This window comes from Ixodes scapularis, unplaced genomic scaffold (assembly GCF_016920785.2).
Source record: "Ixodes scapularis isolate PalLabHiFi unplaced genomic scaffold, ASM1692078v2 PGA_scaffold2__306_contigs__length_199485367, whole genome shotgun sequence".
NCBI lineage: Eukaryota > Metazoa > Arthropoda > Arachnida > Ixodida > Ixodidae > Ixodes > Ixodes scapularis.
The window spans coordinates 112,903,603-112,923,756 of NW_024609857.1; the positions used below are offsets into that span (position 1 = coordinate 112,903,603).

A 20,154-nucleotide genomic window follows, 5' to 3' on the forward strand; every position below is an offset into this window, starting at 1 on the left:
AGATAACTTTCAGAGTAATCGTCCACATTCTTTCTTCAGAGTGAACCGTATTGTCATTACTCTTTGCCGTTTTGCCAGTCTCAACTATGAGACAACAGTTCTTCCGTCCGATGGGATTGATGAAATCCGCTCAAATATGCGTAGCAAAGTGCTGGGCAATTGTATAACAAGTTCAACGTCTCGGCGTCTCTCCTGAACGCTACCAAGCCCGGCACCTATGCTCACGGCGCGCTTCATTGCATCACTTAACACGTGGCACATAAACTTGACGGCAGTTCCTGGAATGAAAATACTGGCGCTAGTCGGGTCATAAAGCCCGGCGGTTTTCCAGAACCCCCTTTACTCGCCAGAATCAGCCCGTTGGCAATTATCCCATGACTGACCTTTCCACCGGCCAATCGGCAGCGAGCATTGAGGTCAACTTTTTGGGCTTCACCGACACTTTTTTACGCCGATGCTTTCTTGCCGCGATAGCCGTTGTGGGGTCTTCCCACCCCCGAAGTGACGTCCGTCGTTCTCGTAGTCCTCTCAGTAGGGCTTCCATCGTCGACGTGGTCAGAGGCTTTAAAAAGATTGCCCGCCATCGCAGTGCTATCGGGATTTGATCCCGGGTCCGCCACATGCAAAGCAGGTGCGTCACCACGCAGCTACGCCGTGGCTTCGACAGCCCGCTTCATACGCGGTGTACTTGCGACACACATGTGTGCACGAGTCTCGCATAGTGCCCATTAGGTGGCAACAGTCACCGCCAAAAGTCTTCGTCGTTCCTAATTCCAATTTTAATCGGCGTTAATCGCTGAAATTAAAAGCTTCGGCCAGGTGGTGCGAGTCGCCGCCCGACTAGGAGGGTGCAGCCGTACCCACCCGTCTGACACCGTCTGGAAGATGGGCCCGCGGCGTCACTTTGTCGGCGGCGGACCCCTGATCTGCCCCAAGCGGCAAACGCGCCGAAGCTCGGCGAGGGTACGGTGCGAAGCAACAGACGCGAACGTCTCAGCGTTGCTGTACTCTGCTAGCCCCCGAGCAGAGACCACGGCAGAAGCTACGTCCTCGTTGGATCGGTCGTACACCTCTCTTTCGCCACGTCATAACGCTTCCGCCCACACCCACACTCGGTGAGACGTGTTGGGTGACGAGAAGGAGGCAGCCGACCGGTCCGGCGGGCACGCAGCTTCTGCCGCGGTCTAAGCTTGGGAATAAATAGAGCATGGCGTTGCGCTCGTTGCAAGACACCAAGGACGAACTGGCGGCGACGCTGATGCGTCTCGCTGTTCGTGGTGGGGAAAACTGCGAGGCGCACGCTTGTGAGGATGGAGCCGAGAGACTTCGCCGACGAGACCCCACGATGCATGGACACGACGTTGATGCTCAACGACTTTAACTTGACATGTCGCAGCTATGGCTGCGACTGTGCCAAGGGTGAACACAAGACTGCTCTTTTTTTTTTTCCTCTGGACACGTTTTAGGATAGCATAATATAACCCACCTTGTCAAACAAAGTAACACGCTTCTCAGTACCATTAAGTACTGCAAAAAACCGAAGCTTGAGCAGAAGCTCGAAGCATGTCGGGGACTTTGTATTTCATTAAAAAAAAATTTGCCCATTTTGAACCAGCCCACGTGCACCGCCGAAACAAAGACATTTAGATTGTTGTTTCTTCGGCACCTGCTCGGAGAGACACCCCCGAAAAGGATGACAAAATGGGAGCTGAAATTTCGCCGACAGACGTGGCACGCCGAAACGTCGGCTCACTAGCAGCTTTCATTTGCAGGTATCCTGCCGGCTCCTGCCTCCGTTATGCATTGCCAGGACTCCCCTGGTGTCGAGACAAACAAAGATTAGTGACACCAAGAGAAATCTCCCTCTCACCGACGGAGAATAAATCGAGAGGTGTCACGAACGCCTCTTCAACACTTTCTTTCTCTTTTGTGGAATTTTCTGGAGAGCCTATGCGGTGCTCGTACAACCGAGTGCCAGCAAGAAGGGATCTCGACCACGTTCGTCCCGAAACTTTCTACTTTGGAGAAAGCACTGCCAGTTTCGTGCCTTTCTTAAAAAACCTTGCAGCACCGGAGGGCTTCCAAAAAATTGGCCCTTGCGGTTACCTGAAGGAGTGCGAGGCTCCCTGTCGCCATCCTCCACTGCTCTGCGGCCGTGTCCATCCTGCCAAGGTTGGCCTGTGCGAAAGATTGAATGCATCGAGCCAAACGAGTTGCCCCTTCCGAAACCACGCACAAATACAAAGTGCAATCCAATTTTAGAAGCCTCCAAGTTTTGCTGAATGGGTACAGTCATGCCTCATCAATATGGACACTTCCAATTACCTAAAAATTGTCCGTAATAATGAAACAAAAATGAGCGTATTTACCCAGTTTGTACCTTCAACATTTTTGTTTATTATAGCGGCATGTCCACATTAAAGGGGTACTCCGCCGATTTTTGAGCTACCTCAACTAGCTATATTTTCTGACTCCCCGGCCTTTACCCTTTCTGGTATGCTATTTAGTATCGTGAAATTCATAATAGTTATTGCGAAATCGGCAAATGAAAATGATGCAAAAACAAACATTCAAATATACCCGCCCTTTTCAGGGCCGTGACGTCAGTGGAAGGTAAGCTTGCCAGTCAGGCGAGCAGTCTAAAAAATAGAATATGCCAATCATTTGTTCCGTGCTGGAGCACGGGGACTGGAGCAAGCTTCCAAGGCATTCATTTGACACCATGAAACTGCATCGAATCAGTAGGGAACAAATTCTACAGTCCAAAGAGTGAACCCCTGCACTTCCACTGACGTCACTTTTTCATTGTTGCCAGTAGAGACTTTCAGTTTGAAAAACACGGTGAGGACCAAAATTGTAAACTCAATAACTTCGTGAAAAAAAATTATTTTGACCAAATATTTGAGATACTATTTTGGCGATGTTGTTTGGCGAGTTTAGCAAACTTTCAAGAAAATCAGGGACCATGAAGAAATTGGCGGAGTACCCCTTTAATGGGGTACTCCACCGGTTTTTTTATTGTCTCCGATTTGCTTGAAAGTTTGCTAAACTAACCAACAAACATTGCTAAAATAGTATCCCAAATATTAGGTCAAAATATTGTTTTTTCGCGGAGTTATTGAATTTACAGTTTTGGTCTTCCACATGTTTTTCAAACTGAAAGTCTCTAGTGGCAACAACAACAAAGTGACGTCAGTGGAAGGCAGGGGTTAACTTTTTGGACTACAGAAGTTGTTCCCAACGGATTTGAAGCAGTTGCATGGTGTCAAATGAGTGCTTTGGAAGCTCGCTCCCGTATTCGCGCTCCAGCACGGAACAAATGATTGGCATATTCTATTTTTAGACTACTTGCTTGACTGGCAAGCCTGCCTGCCACTGGCGTCACGGCACTGAAAAGTGCGCGAATATTTGAATATTGGTTTTTGCACCATTTTCATTTGCCGATTTCACAATACCTATTATGAATTTCGCGATGCTGAATAGCATACCGGAAAGGCTAAAGGCCGGGGAGTCAGAAAATATAGTTAGTTGAGGTAGCTCAAAAAATCGGTGGAGTATCCCTTTAAGGGGTCCTTATTATTGAGTCACAACTATACTCTACATGGTGTCGGTACTTAGTGGTAAGGAAGCCAGCGTGTGCACATCGTAAGCCAGACTCGGAATTCGACGGCCGTTTGAAAGAACCATCTTAACATGCAGAGCATGCCCCTGAGTCACGGTGAACGCCCACCCACTATACTCGTGAAATGTATGAAAAATAAGCGAAGGATGTATCAAGCATCCCCCAGGCTTCTGAGCCCACCTTGCTAATCAAGATGCTTCTCCAAGTCAGTCGCTTCTCTAAGCACACCGGTGCAAAGCAGTACTGAACAATTGATAGCCAGAGCAGCTATGGACACAAAATCAAGAGCCTCTGCTTTTTTTGGCAACCGTCGCAGCTGGGCGTCAGAATGCCATCGCAATGTAAACAAACTAAGATTGTTGCTATCGAAACATAGCGGGTTAGCTATTTTATTCACGACGAAATTGACGAAGAGACAGAGTGCCCAGTGCAGGGGGCAGAGAAAAGTACATGGAAAAGTTTGAATGCTGTTGTTGTAGTTAGCACAACACTATTTTAGATGTTTATTTGTTTATGTATTTATTCTGAACATACTCCAGCCATGAGGCAAAAGCAGGTTTCTAGGCACGTTAAGAGTAGAAGCATCCACAAGGATTAAAATATCATTGAGAAAAGCAGACACACGTGCACTATTGACAGCATTCGTTAATAGGCAGTCCTGTTTGTCACTACATTCAACAAAAAATGAGTTCCCAAAAGAGTTTGTATCAAAGCCACAAGGCAAAATGTATTTTCTATTTTTTGTTCTAGTTGCATTATGAAAGTTTGCACACACAATATATTCGCAAATATCAATAAAATAATGAACATGTAGCAAGTTCGAAAATAATTTCATCCGAGTCAACATGACCGTGGTACTTATAGGCCGGAAGTTTGAATCTAACATCAGTAGGAAGAAAGAGCCTATGGATCGATCGTGATTGAAAATAAAATGTACAGCATTACTTTGCATGCATTCTATTTTGTAAAAGTTTTGTCGCATGAATGGCTCCCAACTGAATGCGCCACACCTCACCTGCAAGAAAACGGGAAAACTTAGTTGACTTGGCGGATCCCAACCTTTGTCAGCCAGTTCAATATACTTTTAGGCAGAATTTCCCCTCAATATTTGACGCCTTTCTAGATGACACTAACGACAACTGCATTATTTTCCCAGTAGTCAAAATGAAGCAGAGCTGCCCTCCAGGATTCTTCACACACTTTTAGCATTGAACCGGAAGCTTATGTGTTGGCGTCGGCCGGTTAAGCGGGTGCAAGTGCACGCGAGCTTGATGCTACCTACACGCACAATTGGGAACAAGTGTGTCGGAGGCGGAGCGTCACCTGTGTCGAGAGCCGGGAGGCCAGCGTCATCTCGAGGTTTCCCTTGAGCCCCAGCAGAGCGGGCACCAGGATGAAAAGCTCCGAGACCTTCTGGAACACCTGCCAGTGCTGCGGGAAACGGGCACACGGGGCAATGGCACAACATCCACGACACACACTTGCACCGCAAGTTCGAACGTCACAAGTTCGGTTCCCACTACAACTTGTTTGGATGTGGACGGGTGGGAGCAAACACACGCTCGCAGACGGCCAAAAATGTCAAGCATCCATTCGCTGCTTAACCTTACGACGAACTGCAACAGACGAGCCACCCTAGCCCATTCGGCGTTGTGAACGTGCAGATAATGTGACGCTCACATCACATTGGATTGTCTTCGTTGCTTCGTAGTATTCGCTGCAGTTCATTGTAAGGTGATGCAATGCATGTTTGCAGTCTCTTAGCATTCATTTGGCAAAAAAGCAATAGATAAAAGTACACTAATTGAACCCTTTATGAAATAAAAAAAGCACACTTGCATGGTGTTCCGAGAAAGACGAAACCTCACGGTTCGGATAATTCAACGGGTATCAATGTGGTCGCAGGCAGACAATTGGTGGCTTTCAATTTCTTCCCTTTGGCACATGCGAAAGCCAGTTTGCTGTCATGCAGTCGCCAATGAGTGACATGTGTCGTAAGACCTCGGGTCAGTGGTTGCACTGCATAGGTAGAGTTGCCCTGCTGCCCTGCTACAACTGCGGAATAAGGCAACCCATCTTCCCACAGCACACACTTGGCCCATGATGTGAAAACCTGCAGACACTGCATAGGCTAGCCTCAAGTAATAGAGCCTTTGAGTAGGTTTCTGCTGTCCATGAAGAAGTGTTACCTTCACACTCATTTTGACCAACAGAAGCACTCCTAAGCAGACGAAGCAGACGGGTCTCACGCTGTGTGCCTAGACTTTCGGTGCAGATGGCACAGGAAGAATGAAAGATACGGGATGCAAGCCTTAATTTACTTTAGAAGTTCAACAATTTTCTTCCATTGTCCCAGGCTCTGGGACTATAGTTGCAAACTTTCTAATTTAATTTCGGCAGTCAAGCAAAATGTAATTCAGATTAATATTTGTAAATAACAGTCACTGGTACTACTGATGACAGGTAGATTTCTGAATCGGCATAACTGACAGCTAGGGCAACAAGCCATTTCCGGGCATGAAAATTTTTCAAAGCTCAACAGAGAACAAACGGAGTACACACAGATGTGCACATAGTAAAAGAAGCAGACAACAAAGAGTTCAATTCATATCATGCTATGTCTTTGCGTCATGTCAAGTTTGTGTCAACCGGCCCAAAAGATAGGAGTGCTTGTGTATCCAAGAGTATCTTAAAGGAAAAAAAGGACCAAATTAAATGGTCTTCTGTTTCCCATGAATGGCATTTTCATCTCAACTTGATTCAAGAATTTCAATCTTTTCAACTTTAATTTCTTAAATGCAGCGAGGGGTGGTAGAAATGCAATCAGCCCAATACACCAGACGTAGAAAACTCAAGGAAATGCATAGGGCAGCGGGGAATGACCTGAAAATTGGCAGTTTCTCCGGGTGTATCACACTTGATTGACAGATGTCGTGGGATATGGTGCAAAAGTATGTGAAGATGTTACCTGTGACGCCCACACTCCAGCTTGTGTCGCATCGCCCAGACGACACTCTTTCCATTGTTCAAACAGGATCTTTTCAGGCCGCTACCACACACATATCAGTAACTGGGATGCCTTCCCCCCCATACCCCATGAAGCAAAATAAAAAAAAAAATGTATAGGCATAGATAGGAGCTTAGCCTGCCTTGAAATAATAGTTCTGACATGAGACTGCTAATATGGTATAAAACGATATTCAGTATGAAAGTTACATTACAAAAATATACTGGCACAAGTGTAATAAAAGCATGCTTGCACACGAAGCCACAGGGCCAGAAGCTTCTTTGACAAAGGGTAATTTCTAGAATAGAAACGGCTTTATATCTCTGTCTCTCCTTCAGAAAGCTTGCTGACATAGTCTTGGGGATTGCAGTGTGGATGGCGGCACGGGATTCACCCCAAGCTGATGATAATTGAATGAAGCTTGAGGGCTGGACTCGAGCACTGCATGGCCGATTGGTGTCAATCAATGTTTCGGCAGACATTTGGGTTGGGGATCGTGACCAATTGCTGCAGTGACGGGAATAACCAAACCCTAACAATGTTCCGAACACAACGAGTGCATGGTACGTTGCCAACCCTAGAGCAAGGCAATGATGAATGCCGACGACATAAAGTCGGTGGCAGATCGGGCAGCTATTTGCTCTGGCTGCAAACAGAAGGGGTGAAGGATGCTTGGTTTTGTCAAATTTTTTAACCAACTGCCAGCTAAAGGAGGTTGTTAAAGGTTATGAACGTCAGGATTCATTTCAAGCAGCACTCGGCAACAAGCAATAATATTGTTTCATGACCCCTTCTAGAGAAGAGCTCCAGCAAAATTTTGATAGTCACTGATCTGCCTCAAAATTAGTTATACACGTCAATAGTAACTATTGTTATATCCTAAATCATCACGCATCCCTGAGTCATCACCCACCCCACCTTTTGGGCAAATGTCGATTTCTAGAAAAACACAGAGTGATCGACCACCTCTACAAAAAGGCTTGAGGTACACCTAAGCACTTCTTATGAGTTGTGAATGCGGAAGCATGCAAGCCGCTCATCCGCTCCCTTATTTCGTCTGCTGCACACTCCTCGTCGCCAATCAGCGTGCACGCCCTCCTAGGCGCGCTGACCTTGGACGCTCCATGTTAATGGTGTGCTGACGGACACACAGCGTCGTGGGATGTGCGGTCGTTGAAACTAACGCGCAGCAGGCAATGGGACCGAAGCTGAAAATCTATCAGCTTTACTTTGCTCCTTTGGGATAAGGGAAACTAGGTGCCGTTGTCTAGGCTCTTCGTGTGGCTTCATAGCTGGGAGCTGGCTTCACTTGGAGAAAGGATTTAAGGTGCCATTTTAGCGCTTCAAACTGATGATGTCGGCTCGCTTCATAGGACAGTTAATGCTTTCGCATTAAAATACCCTAAGTCCACGATCTGCGAACATTCATCCTATCCGAATGACGCGGCCGCGGACCTTACGGTTGGAGGACGTCCGTGACAGAGTAAAACCAGAGCTGTATATTGGGAGAGTTTGGCCAGGGGGTGTGGCGACGAAGGCGCCAGAGAGGAGAAAAGTGAAGGAAAGGGAGGAGAGTGCCGAAGGAGCGAGAGCGTTTGCTACGGGCTTATTTCTTTTTCACCTGAATGAAAGTTTGCATTCAAACGTGAAGAAACTTCATTCGTTAGCTCTTTAAGTCACCGAGCAATAACACTATATCATTTTCTTGCCAGAGCCTGCCAAATAAAGGGAAAGAATCGAAATTCGGATGTCGATCCCATGCACTCCGCCAGGCAAACGAGTGAAAATGGCGGCCCTCCCCGCTCAGCTGGGAGCAGCCGGGAGTTCACGCGCATGCGCTCACACCTCTCGCTTTGTGCCGCGGGCAGATGGGCTCACTTGGGAGGGGGGCGTTATGGCGGCGAGATCATGGATTGGCCGAACTCTCCCAATATACGGCTCTGAGTAAAACGAAAGAGGGAAAGACACTTCACATTGTTTACACATTTCCTCCCTGATTTGAGCCACCCCCAAGTTGGAGTACATCCGCACAAAAGGAAAGCGATGGAGATAACAAAATAAAACTTTGTTTTGCTCACAAAAAAATTTGCTCAGACAAAAAAAAAAAAAGTTATAGACATAACACAAGCAGTAATGCATTTAGGGATCGCGAGGTCAGCGAATCCATTACTTCTGGGAACGTCGCGACTGTGGTTGGTAAGGTTGTGCAATGTTCAAGACAAAGCTGACAGGTAAATAAAGATTTGCTGAAACGCCGCACATCAGACGTCTGTAGAGCATCCCACTGCAAGCTCCGTGTTCGTAATGCCGTCCACACCATGCAGCAACATTGGCTCAAATTGTGCCGATAGCACACTTGCACGGATGCACGAATGTATGCATCAAACAGGAAAGTTGAATGATAGCCTGCTTCTTGTGATTGACAAGGCACCCAACTCGACCCGACACCAAGGTATTTGCCCAACGCAATCGCCGGCTTTCCTGCTTCACAAACACTGCTCTTTGTCACTTCTTTCACCAGCTCGCTCGCTCATTTTTTTGAGCCCGGGTGGTTTTTCTTTTTTCTTAACTCTTTTTTTTTACTAACGAAGAGAACATAGCTGTGCTCAAATGTGCTTTCAGGGAACGTTCGCGCTGTATGCCGATCGGCGGGGTTCATCGCACGTAAGCAAGGCAACATTCTTTCTGATAGTAAAACATTCTTTCATGAGAATTTCTTGCATAAAACAATAAAACTATTCCAAGCTTTGAGCTTAATGCATCTCTAGTGAGCCACGCTAGATTAGTACAAAAATATGTGAGTTTTTCTTGTTTTCTTTTAAAGGTTTTTTTGTTTAACCATTATTTGCACGAATATAACGCGAGTTTTTTTTTCGAAATTACGTGCTCCAAAACGCACCTCGCGTTATATTCGGAATCAAGTTCAGCCACGAGGCGCGCGAGTCAGGGAGAAAGTCATCCCTCCGGCTCAATGCAAAATATCCAATGAAAAAAGAAGTGGGGGTGTGGAGGGGCATTTTCTAGCCATGGGGCCACGTGAAGGGGCGAATAGAAAACATAAAAAAGCATTTTTATCGCTTTTGTGTTTTTACAACGCGCGCACGCCGCACGCGCGCGCGCCATGCGGGAATGCGGGCACCTGCCAATTCGAGCCAAGCCAAGCCGGGCCAAGTCAAGTCAACACAAGCCAAGCCAAGACCACCGACCGCGTTTACGCAATCGTGCAACACGAGGCATCTGTTTACTAAGAGGGATCAGAACAAGTGTGATCGTGTATCGGGTTCAGCAGTCTTTTTTCTGCCTGCGCATTGTTTAGTTTCTGCTCCAGAGTGGTCTGGTGTTTGTGTGTTGGTGCTTCTGCTTCCGCGCCTTGTTTTGATTGTGGGCTGCCGAGGAGCTCCCACGGAAGAAAAAAGAACTGCCAGACAAGCAGGTGCCGTGCTGCTGCATACCTGCGTAGTCTCCAAGTGGATTGTAAACGGAAGGACCTGAGCAGTGAGGATGAGTGCAGCCAAAACATAAACTGATATTTCTTCTATTTCCATTGACTTTTCACTTCTGCTATGCCCCCGAGTGCGAGAAATTGACGCGGCATCGGTTCGCGTTATAATAGTAATAATATTTTTTTTTCTTTTGGGGGGCATCAAAAACTGCCCTCGCGTTATATTCGTGGTCGCGTTATATTCGTGCAAATACGGTAATACATGGCTTGCCCCACTTTTTTTATGAATTTCAGGTCGCAGGGGGTAGGCAATGACCCAGGATATCATGGTATACTCCGCGACAACTTTTCTTGGAAATGCAGTGGAAGGTACAGACCCGCGTCCCCTCTCCCATTTTGAGTGTACGCAGGCTCTCCTCCTCCCCCTTTTCCGGGGAGAGGAGGAGAGCCTGCGCACACTCAAAATGGGAGAGGGGACGCGGGCCTCTACCTTCCACTGCATTGCCAAGAAAAGTTGTCGCGGAGTATAGTAACCGGAATTACAAATCACAATCATTTCTTTTGCGAAGTTATTCAAGTTTCAAACTTGGTCTGAGGAGCTGACAGGCTCTACTGGCAACACTGAAAACACTGACATCAGCTTGTTTCCGACAGATTATAAGAAGTTCGATGGCCTGAAATTAACCCTGCTGGTCCTGCGCTCGTCCCATGTGTTTCTTCTACGTCCTCGTGTATTCGCGCTGTCTCCACGGTGAAATCAACTAAACTCACGCCAGCAAAACAAAAAAAAAGGATGCCCAAATAATTGTGCTTTCTTAGAGTGCCCGCTTGGCTTGCAAGTCATACAGCATGCAACGTCACCCTACCAGTGGCATAGCCAGGTGGAATGAGGGAGGTCGAGGTGCCCGCAATCCAATGCAGGCTTATTGCGGAGAGAGCGCTGTGTTACCGAGCTTTTGGTTGCGCGTCAAAAATAATGCTCAGTCCTCTGCTGGGGCGTGCCAGATGCCCGTCGTTGGTTTGGCACGTAAAACCCCCAAATTTTATTTTATATTTTTGGGGTGAGGTAGCAGGGGGGGGGGGGGGGGGGGGGGATCAAAATACATGTAGGTATATATTAAAGGGTCAGCTGGGTTTGGGGGGAGGGGGGGGGGGGGGCAGAACCTTTGCCCCCTTCTCGCCCTTCTGGCTACGCCACAGCACACCACAGAAGAGAGCGGGAAAATATGAATGTTGGTTTTGGTAAAACCTACATTTTCTATTTTCTCCATAGCTATCTTGAATTTAGAAAAAATAAATAGCATGCCAGGACAAGTGAAGCCTGGGTATTCCGAAAATGTCTTTAGTTTTGGTAGTTCAAAAAAACTGCCGAGGTGCATCATGTGGCAGCAAAGACATTTATTATATGTGCTCGCATGAAAACCGGCAAGAGTGGGACTTGAACTCATGATTTTGAAGTTTGCAGCGTTGTCAAGCATGAGACACACGGCGTACCGAACACCCGAGCTTGCCCTATTGTACGTCCAATTTTGTTGCCGACCTTTCACCCACAGGCCCAGAGAAAGGTCAGGGCAGACGCTAAATCTGCAACAGCAAATGGCTGTGACACCGCACAATTGTGCTGTCAGGAGCTTTGACGACTACGACACAAACGGAAATATCCACATGCACACAGTAAATGCAAAAACACTTGTCAAGTACGTGGACGTCCACCGTTTTGTAAACAGATAGCTTCTCTCTTCGTTTTGGAAGTGACGACAGCACAACACAGTTTTTTACTTCATTGAATGGCAGCACGAAAGCATGTGATAAATTCAATCCACTGAACCACTCGGGCATTTGAAATTCCCTCTCTTTTAATAATAATAATAACAATATTAATAATAATAATATTTATTTGCACACAAAAATCTGAACCTGGGTGACGTGCAAGGCTGTGCAGAAAGGTTAAAACCCGTACGCAAGTGCACCTGCCAGCCCACCACCCAGGAATTTTGATTAAATATTTGAGCGCCACCAATCGTGTCGAAATCGGTTTACCCTAGTTTTTCCCCCAAGAATTAGAACATGAGCCTCACTCTTGAGGCTTTTTAATTATGGCCTTATTTTGAGGTACAAAAGAAATGGCTATAGGACAAGCTGCGTAGGAAACTTTCAGAGGAGCCCTATACGTGATTGCAAGCGGGGCGTCTAACCGCCAGCGTGTCTTCGCCCGTGCGAGCGAGCACGCGTTACTGGAAGCCTGCCAAAGTCACCCTCATGAGCATGCTGCACGTGTTTGTATGTTCAGCATGTTTTCTAATCAATTTGTTTCCAATAAAAAAAAAATTAATCAAAGCAAAAACGTCACAACAATCTTGACTGTAAATGATGTGAAATTTCATCATCCACAGTTTCTATGAAATGTCGACGTTACCACTGGCTATAGAAGGCTAGCACGCACTAACTGACCATTATGTTTCAGAAAATGACACTAACATTATTTGCCACAGCCACTATACCTCTTCCTCTCTAACCTCCCTATATTGATTCCAGTGATCATGTCATGTTGACTGTTTTTTTTTATTAAATATCTTTGTATTCCGACTTTTTCAAATAATACCCATTAGGGGGTGCTCAAGGAAAAATAAATGATGATGATGATGATAATAATGATTCACAATTTGGAAGAGCCACCATGCAATGAAATATGTTACAAACTCAGTTTTATACTTTACACTTGTACTAGGATTTTATTATAGTTGAGATTTTATTATAGTTGAGGTTAAAGGGCAACTCCGGTCGAAAACGAAGCCAAAATAAATGACTGGTATCGCTTTAGACACACGAAGTATGATCACAGCCGAAATATTACGTCAAACTGAAGCCGCACACTCCGCTAAAACCGATTTTAAAATGCGACCAGTTTCTCTTTAGCGGGCGGCAGGCAGGTTAGCTTCTGGACAAGGAACACTGGCGCAGCACCCTTGTGACATCACGTCGTGGTTGTACGGCTGATGATCAGTGTTGCCATCCCTCTAGCAGATAGCTTTGGTTTTGCCATAGACGTCCGAAACCTTTTGAACCGTGATATTTATAAAACTGCACACAATAACGAAAAAAATAAATTATACCTTTTAATTCAGGGACATTGCTTTAGCTGAGAACAGTCGTAATCCAAAATTCAGAAATACTGACTGGAGTTGCCCTTTAAAGGGGCACTGACACATCAAAATAATATTTTTTTTTTTATTATCCGAAACGATGCCGGGACATTACCCTCAAAATTAGAAATTTGGGAATTCAGTATTTGTGAAGTAAAAAAACAATTTCCAAATGCCGAATTCGAAGTTCCCGCGCGATCGGCGCCGGTGCTTTGACGTCAAATATTGCGGAGTCCTGAGAGTCCACTTTCTTTTACCACTCCCTGCTGTTGCCATGGCGACCCAAAGCGAGGAGGAAAGGAGCGAGCGCCGGCGTTGCGGCGGACCGGTTTTGAGCGGTGTCGCCTGTTTTCCGTTGGAGGATACAAATCCAGGAGACGGCACCACAACGAACTCCCGATTTTTGGTATTTCAAAAAGAAGGGCTGTAGTGCGTTTGCAATTGTGTTAAAAAACATGTTTTAGGATTGCTGTTATTAAATGCTATTAGCCCCGAGAGCGAACACAAGCGTCGCTGCGGTCGCCGCGCCCTGATTGGGTGAGGTGTACCGTGACGTCAGGGGGAGTACACCGCTCCGCGATCTCGCATCGGCTCGCTTCCCAGCACCGGTTTCCTGGTTTGGCGTTGTGTGCCGCAAGCTCTTCGAGGAGCTGGACTTCGTTTACCCGGTGTACGAGAGGTTGAGTTAGGCCGATATTGACGTGCTTCCGTACATTTTATAAGCCTGCTTGTCCCTTTTACCTTTAAAATTGGGTTACAAATCTCGACAGCTATCGGCGGAGGCAATTCCGCCGATGAACCTCCTCGTCCGTCCAGACACACGGCAATCTTGCGAGGGGTCGGTGAAGCGGTGGCGCAAGTGTTTCAGACGCTAGAATTCTGTTCCTTGCATGTTCATGATTTAGGACGATATTACATCCCGCTTTCAAGGCATTTCAAGTGGCATTTATATCATGGGCCTTTGGGTGGTCGGCAAATTAGCTCGCGACCCCGACTCTGCGCTGCCACTCTGTATGCGCTGGTTCGCAGATGTTTTAAAGGCCCTGCGTCTGATGATCTTTGAAGTGCTCGTGGAACAGGGTTGTTTTACATAAATGTAGCTTCTTCGTGAATTAATTATATAGTTTATACACGTATGCAGGCATATTTCTTAGAAGATGCACAATTACTGAAAATTAGTTTGTATGGTAGCAGCAAAAACGGCCGAATTGCCCCCAGTTGCCTGTATGATATGTATTGAACTGCCAAAAATATGCACAGCAATAGTGACGTAATTTTGAATGGCTATACATTTTCCTGACATTCTTTATTCCAGCCTTTGGTATTCGGAAAATACAGCGTTGAGTCTGAATTGTCATTTCCAATTAAAAGAGACACTGCTGCGGGTCCCCAAAAGCTTCCTCAGCCTCCACACTCTCTACAGCTGGATTCTCTGACAGCAGAGGAAAACAGGAGTAAAAGCAAGCATTCGAACGGCTGTCCAGTGGTAGGTGCAGCACTATTAGCAGAAAATTTGGAACCTGTGAAGGGCGACAGTCTGCGTGAGAAAAGCTTCTGATATTTTAGCTTCAGGACAATTCAAATTAAGTAAAATCTCAATTTTAGGGCCTAAGGGACTAATAACAAGCTAGACACCTTCGCTTACGTTTGTTATGCATTACTCAAGGGTTGATATAAACAAGTTTACAGGTACCAGCCATGTAGTCCATTGAAATAATATCCGAATCCAACCAAGGTCAAATGCGAGCAATGTATATTATAAATGTTTCTTTTTTATCTACTTTGCCACCCCAATTGGGCTGTCGTACTTGTGATTCTCTCCCCATGGCCCAGACTGTATTTAGTATGTTGCTCGAACAACATGCTGCTTTTCTGTTTCGGACATCTTGTTTAAAAACAGAGATACAAAAAAAAAATAGTATACATAACCTGCTAATTTATTCAGACCATCATCAGCATGTATTGTGCGAAATGTAAATCTATAGTGATGCTCCTGCAATTGTGGCTATATTTCTTCATTTTCATATACCAGCTGCGATTCATGCGTTGCCTGCCTTATCAACCATGCTTCAAATGTTGGTTAAAGTTTCGCCTGTAGCTACAGGCCATACCTCAATAAAGGCTAATATAAAAATTTACACTTCCTACGAGAAACACGCCAAAAAAAGATTAAATAGAAACGAGCGCGCCGACAGCTAGCGTCGTCACAGCCTCCACAGGGCGTCCGGGGCGAGTCGGGGAAACATTCTCTCCTCGCCGTGACGTCACCCCGGTTCGCCGTAAGGGGGCGCCACGCGAACTTCTCGGGGCTAATAAAGATGTCGCCTACAAAGCTTCTAAATTTCATGATTCTTGACGTCACGAATCAAAAGAAGCGAGGAGGCGAAGGCGGGAGAATGAAATGCCAAAAATAAAAAGGCGCGCGCCCGCGCAAAAAATTTTTTTTTCGCGATGCGTTTTTTTTTGCGCGTTTATGACTGTAACTTGCATTGTTTTAGACAATAAAAATAAATACGACTTTTGGGGTGTCAGTGCCCTTTTAAAGGAATGTATAATGCGGGACTGCAATCAAATTCAGAAAGAATGCCTCGTTGATGTTTCGCAAAGAGCTGCTCCATTGTTTCAATTATTGAAAGCGGTAGTGCAGATCAGCTGTTCTCGAACGATGGATAGGAGAGGGACCGGTAAGTACTTGCTCATTCCTTGTGCGCTTATGAGTTTGTATTCGTTAGACGGCACACATCTCTGGCCCCAAAGAAAGTGCTATGACAGGACGACCCCTTTGCCTGAATTCTTGATGTTCGATGTAACAGTGCACCCAAAAGACTATCACTCTAAGGACACAAACACACTCTTCAAAGGCGCTCCAATGCCAAATGCTGCCGTTCGCGTTCAAAGGCGCTCGAGCAGCGAGTAGAGACAACGGTGGCTAGCTTTGCCTCTACCCACTAATCATTCCAACCAAGGCTCGGCACCCTGGTGCCCCCGCATGCTCTCGCCTCCTCCTCTCCCTCAATTTCTACCCATATATTGCTTATATGACGTTGATGTTAGGGTGTCGCAAGACACTGTAGTCGGGATGTCACCTGATGTCACGGAGCCATGTGATGTAACACGCACACACAGCATGTGCCCAGTTCATTTGCAGCCCATTCTGTAGGTCACAGAGTTCACCAGATACAATCGAGAGAGGCTCCAGTTTTACCCTAACCATGCGACTGCGTTGAGGCAAAGCGAGATATGCAAAAGTCGCCTTGTCCACTCCGCAACTGTCACTTCTCCGCAGCGCAGCGAAGTGCGCAGAGAAGCGCTCTCGACGGAGCTACTTAAACCGCACGAATCTACCACAGATAATGACAAATATTGCGGAACCCCCGAATATTGTTGCCGTCTTGCACAAATACGAAATCAAACGGTGTATCATATGAAGGGATAACCATCAAGTGTCACAAATGCGCACGAGCCCGCCGCAAGGGCCAGTTCACACACTTGCCTCTGCTTACGACCGAGTGGATTACAACCTTTTGTGGCATCTTACGAGAGAACCCACCGGCGTGCTGGTGACTTGTACGAGGTTGCCCTGGAACTGCATTTTACTAGAGTGAAGGTTTTACAGTATTTGCAAGATTTAATTTACATACCGTCTTTGAGAAATAGGTGTCTATAACATTAAAAAATGTTCAAGCATATAGCAAAAGAATGACGCGTAAAAAAAAAAGAGGGAAATATACGGAAATGTATTGAACATTGCCCCACAATTGTGTTGCTACATGAAACGTTCCTGGTTTAGCGCCAATAACTTCCAGGCATTTCTTCTCGAGCTCCGCCTCCACGACTCTTCACCGCATAAACTGATTGACCCATTGACTTTCCCCGTCCAATCGGTGTGCATCTACAGAGCATAGGGAATGAAGGGCTGCGGCCGGTCACGTGTCAATTTTCCCGCTAAATTTAGCGGGAAAACTGAATTGTGTGTAGTTTACCTGACATCAAGCCATCTCGCATCATTTCCCCCGCTAAATTTAGCGAAAAAATTTGTGGCTGGTCATGTGTCAATTTCTTTGCTAAATTTAATGGGAAAACTGAATTTGTGTGTACGCCACGTGACGTGGAGTCGCGCGACGTCATTTTCCCCGCTAAATTTAGCGGGGAAATTTGCGGTTACACTTTTTGTAGCTTCACTTATTCCATAAACCCATCCTAAAAACGTTTCCCGTTAATATACGGAAATGGCGAGTGTTCCCCGGCTGCCCGATGCAGTGCCCTCTCTCGTCGTAAGAGATCAAAAGAAGTTGTGACGCATTCGGTCAAAAGCAGTCGCAAGTGTGCAAGAGACTTTGCAACCTGGCGATATAGCATAATCTTTTTTTTCTTTGGTCAATTACAAGTATCCGCATACCTATATGATGTGGCAATACAGTAAACTTTCGTTAGTTCGACCTCGGTTAATTCGACTTTTCGTTTAATTCGATCGTGTTCAAAAGCCCCGGCAAGTGCCCATACATTTCTATGGGAGGAAAAGTTTGATAGTTTGAACGCGGGAAAACTCCGCATCAGATATTTTGTTCCGAGCGAATATGCGTGGGCTCACATTGCACAGCACCACGGCAGAAAAACCACCAACGTATCGCGAAACACAGGCTTTTTGCTGCAAAGCCGAACGTGCGCAAATATGCGGACCGTAGCGAATGACACTGCCAGCGCAACCAATGTGGCGGGGAGTAGCGCGGAGAACATAACATGTGGTCGGACGCGGAGGCAGCGCACGCTCTCAAAGCGCTTTTCTGTAGCATCGTGTGCGGCTGGTTCTCGTCAACACAGAGGTTCGGGCAAGTTGGTTGCTCATGATGTACAGGGGGAACAGCGCACCCGGAAAACAGTCACTCAAGTCAGCATACACACAAAAGAAAGAGACACTTAAGGCCCGTTCACACGATGCATTTTTCTCGCGCATCTAGTGTCGCGAAACGTAGTTTCGCGAAATGGTTGCGCCGTCTGAACGAGTCCGAAAAGGACGTGCGACCTTTTCGGACTTGTTCCGACGGCGCAACCATTTCGCGAAACTAGATGCGCGAGAAAAATGTATCGTGTGAACGGGCCTTTACTCAGTGCTGACTGACAACTCTCGGTATATTTACACTTTCTTTTCTTCTTCTATTTGTGCTATAGGCTAGGGCCAGGGAGAATAACTGGTCTTTTTTCTTTTCTTTCGATATGGAGCTAAATTTAAAGCGAACTAAATTGAAATTAATGTAAGGCTAGGTAGTCTAATTCTTTTTGTGACAAGGTTAAAGACGGACTACTAACACATCTGCCGTTATGTTTCGCAATGTTCTCTGCCTCGATAATTTCACTTGTGAGCTGGTTGTGGTGCTTGCCAGGCACAGCGCAGTTACTTGGCAGCAGTAAGCAGCCACAGTCTCGACAGTGAATACCTAGATGACCGGAGTTTTTGTTGGTGAATGTGTTCTTATGCTCACGAAGGCGATCGTTAAGACACCTTCCGGTCTGACCAAGAAAGTAAATACTCCACCAATTGCAACTGTTGGCTGCAAAAAGAAGCACAAGAACACCTTTGTCCCTTGTACAGAGAAGGTGGTGTACTCCTTTCCCCTCTCTTGTGGAAAACTCTACATAGGTCAGACCAGAAGGTGTCTTAACGATCGCCATCGTGAGCATAAGAACACATTCACCAACAGAAACTCCGGTCATCTAGGCATTCACTGTCGAGACTGTGGCTGCTCAGTGCTGCTGAGTAACTGCGCTGTGCTTGGCAAGCACCACAACCAGCTCACAAGAGAAATTATCGAAACAGAGAACATTGCGAAACATAACGGCAGGTGTGTTAGTACTCAGTCTTCAACCTTGTCACAAAAAGAACCTAGCGTTACATTAATTTCAATTTAGTTTGCTTTAACTTTAGCTCCATATCGAAAGAAAAAAAAAAGACCAGTTACTCTCCCTCGCCCTAGCCTATAGATTGTTTTCACATGACGTCAATCTGCTATTTTGTTGTTAGTTTGTTTTTCAAACAAATTTGGTAATATGAAGGATTACATCGCAACCTGTTGAGAGTATGTCAACGTGGTAAGACTTATAAGCTTCAGTGCTTTACGCATTTAAGGGGTCATGTAAATCCTTGGAAAGCTTGCCTTCGGCACACGCCAAACAGCCCATAACAACAAAATGGGGGACAAAATTACGTCAGTGAAAACACCCTATAGTACAAATAGAAGAAGAAAAGAAAGTGTAAATATACCGAGAGTTGTCAGTCAGCGCTGCGTAAGTGTCTCTTTTTTTGAGTGTATGGTGACTTGAGTGACTGTTTTCCGGGTGCGCTGTTCTCCCTGCACATCGTGGGTTCTTTCCTTTTTTTTTTTTTTTTGTTGTTGTTGACTGTCTGGTTGTTTGGCGCCAAAGTCAGCTCGTAAAGCTTTCTCAGCGCGCCCTCAAAGCGCTTTTCTGTAGCATTGTGTGTGGTCCATCTTGCACGCCGAAAAGCGCAAGTTCTCTTTTCCTTTTTTTCTTTTTTCTATGTTGTAGCTGGACTGGCTGCCTGGCGCCAAAGTCGGCTCGTAAAACTTTCTTTTTTCGTTTTTTTTTTTTTGTACGCCATTTTTTTGGGGACGTGACAGTTAGCTACGCTGCTCTCCGGAGCATGCTTTTGGACACATGTTGTAAGCGCAGGCGCGTGACTACTATGGACAATAAAAGGAAGTTTAATCTTAACCGTTTCTCTGTCCTTCTTTTAATTCGATCATTCGGATAATTCAACCAAATTTCAAGGCCCTGTCGAGGTCGAATTAACAAAAGCTTTTTGTATACTGTTTGGCATAAAATAAATCCAGAACTTGGGGAAAAAAACTGAGTTAAAAAGTTGCCAACACCAACGCTAATAAAGCAAAGGAGAATGCACCTAAGCCTCGCCACACAGTAACAC

The 20,154-nt window shown here is 45.9% G+C and overlaps 1 protein-coding gene across 2 annotated transcripts in view; it reads right to left on the reverse strand.

The window, feature by feature from the left end:
* The window catches only part of LOC8027409 (solute carrier family 41 member 1), a 51,377-nt gene that overhangs the window by 26,170 nt on the left and 5,053 nt on the right, over positions 1-20,154 (reverse strand). For both annotated transcript variants that reach the window (XM_029982512.4, XM_029982511.4), the window contains 2 exons: positions 4,946-5,053; positions 2,107-2,178 (listed from right to left, as the gene is read on the reverse strand). In XM_029982512.4, the coding sequence (XP_029838372.3) occupies positions 2,107-2,178; positions 4,946-5,053 (180 nt within the window). The remainder of the gene's footprint in view (positions 1-2,106; positions 2,179-4,945; positions 5,054-20,154) is intronic.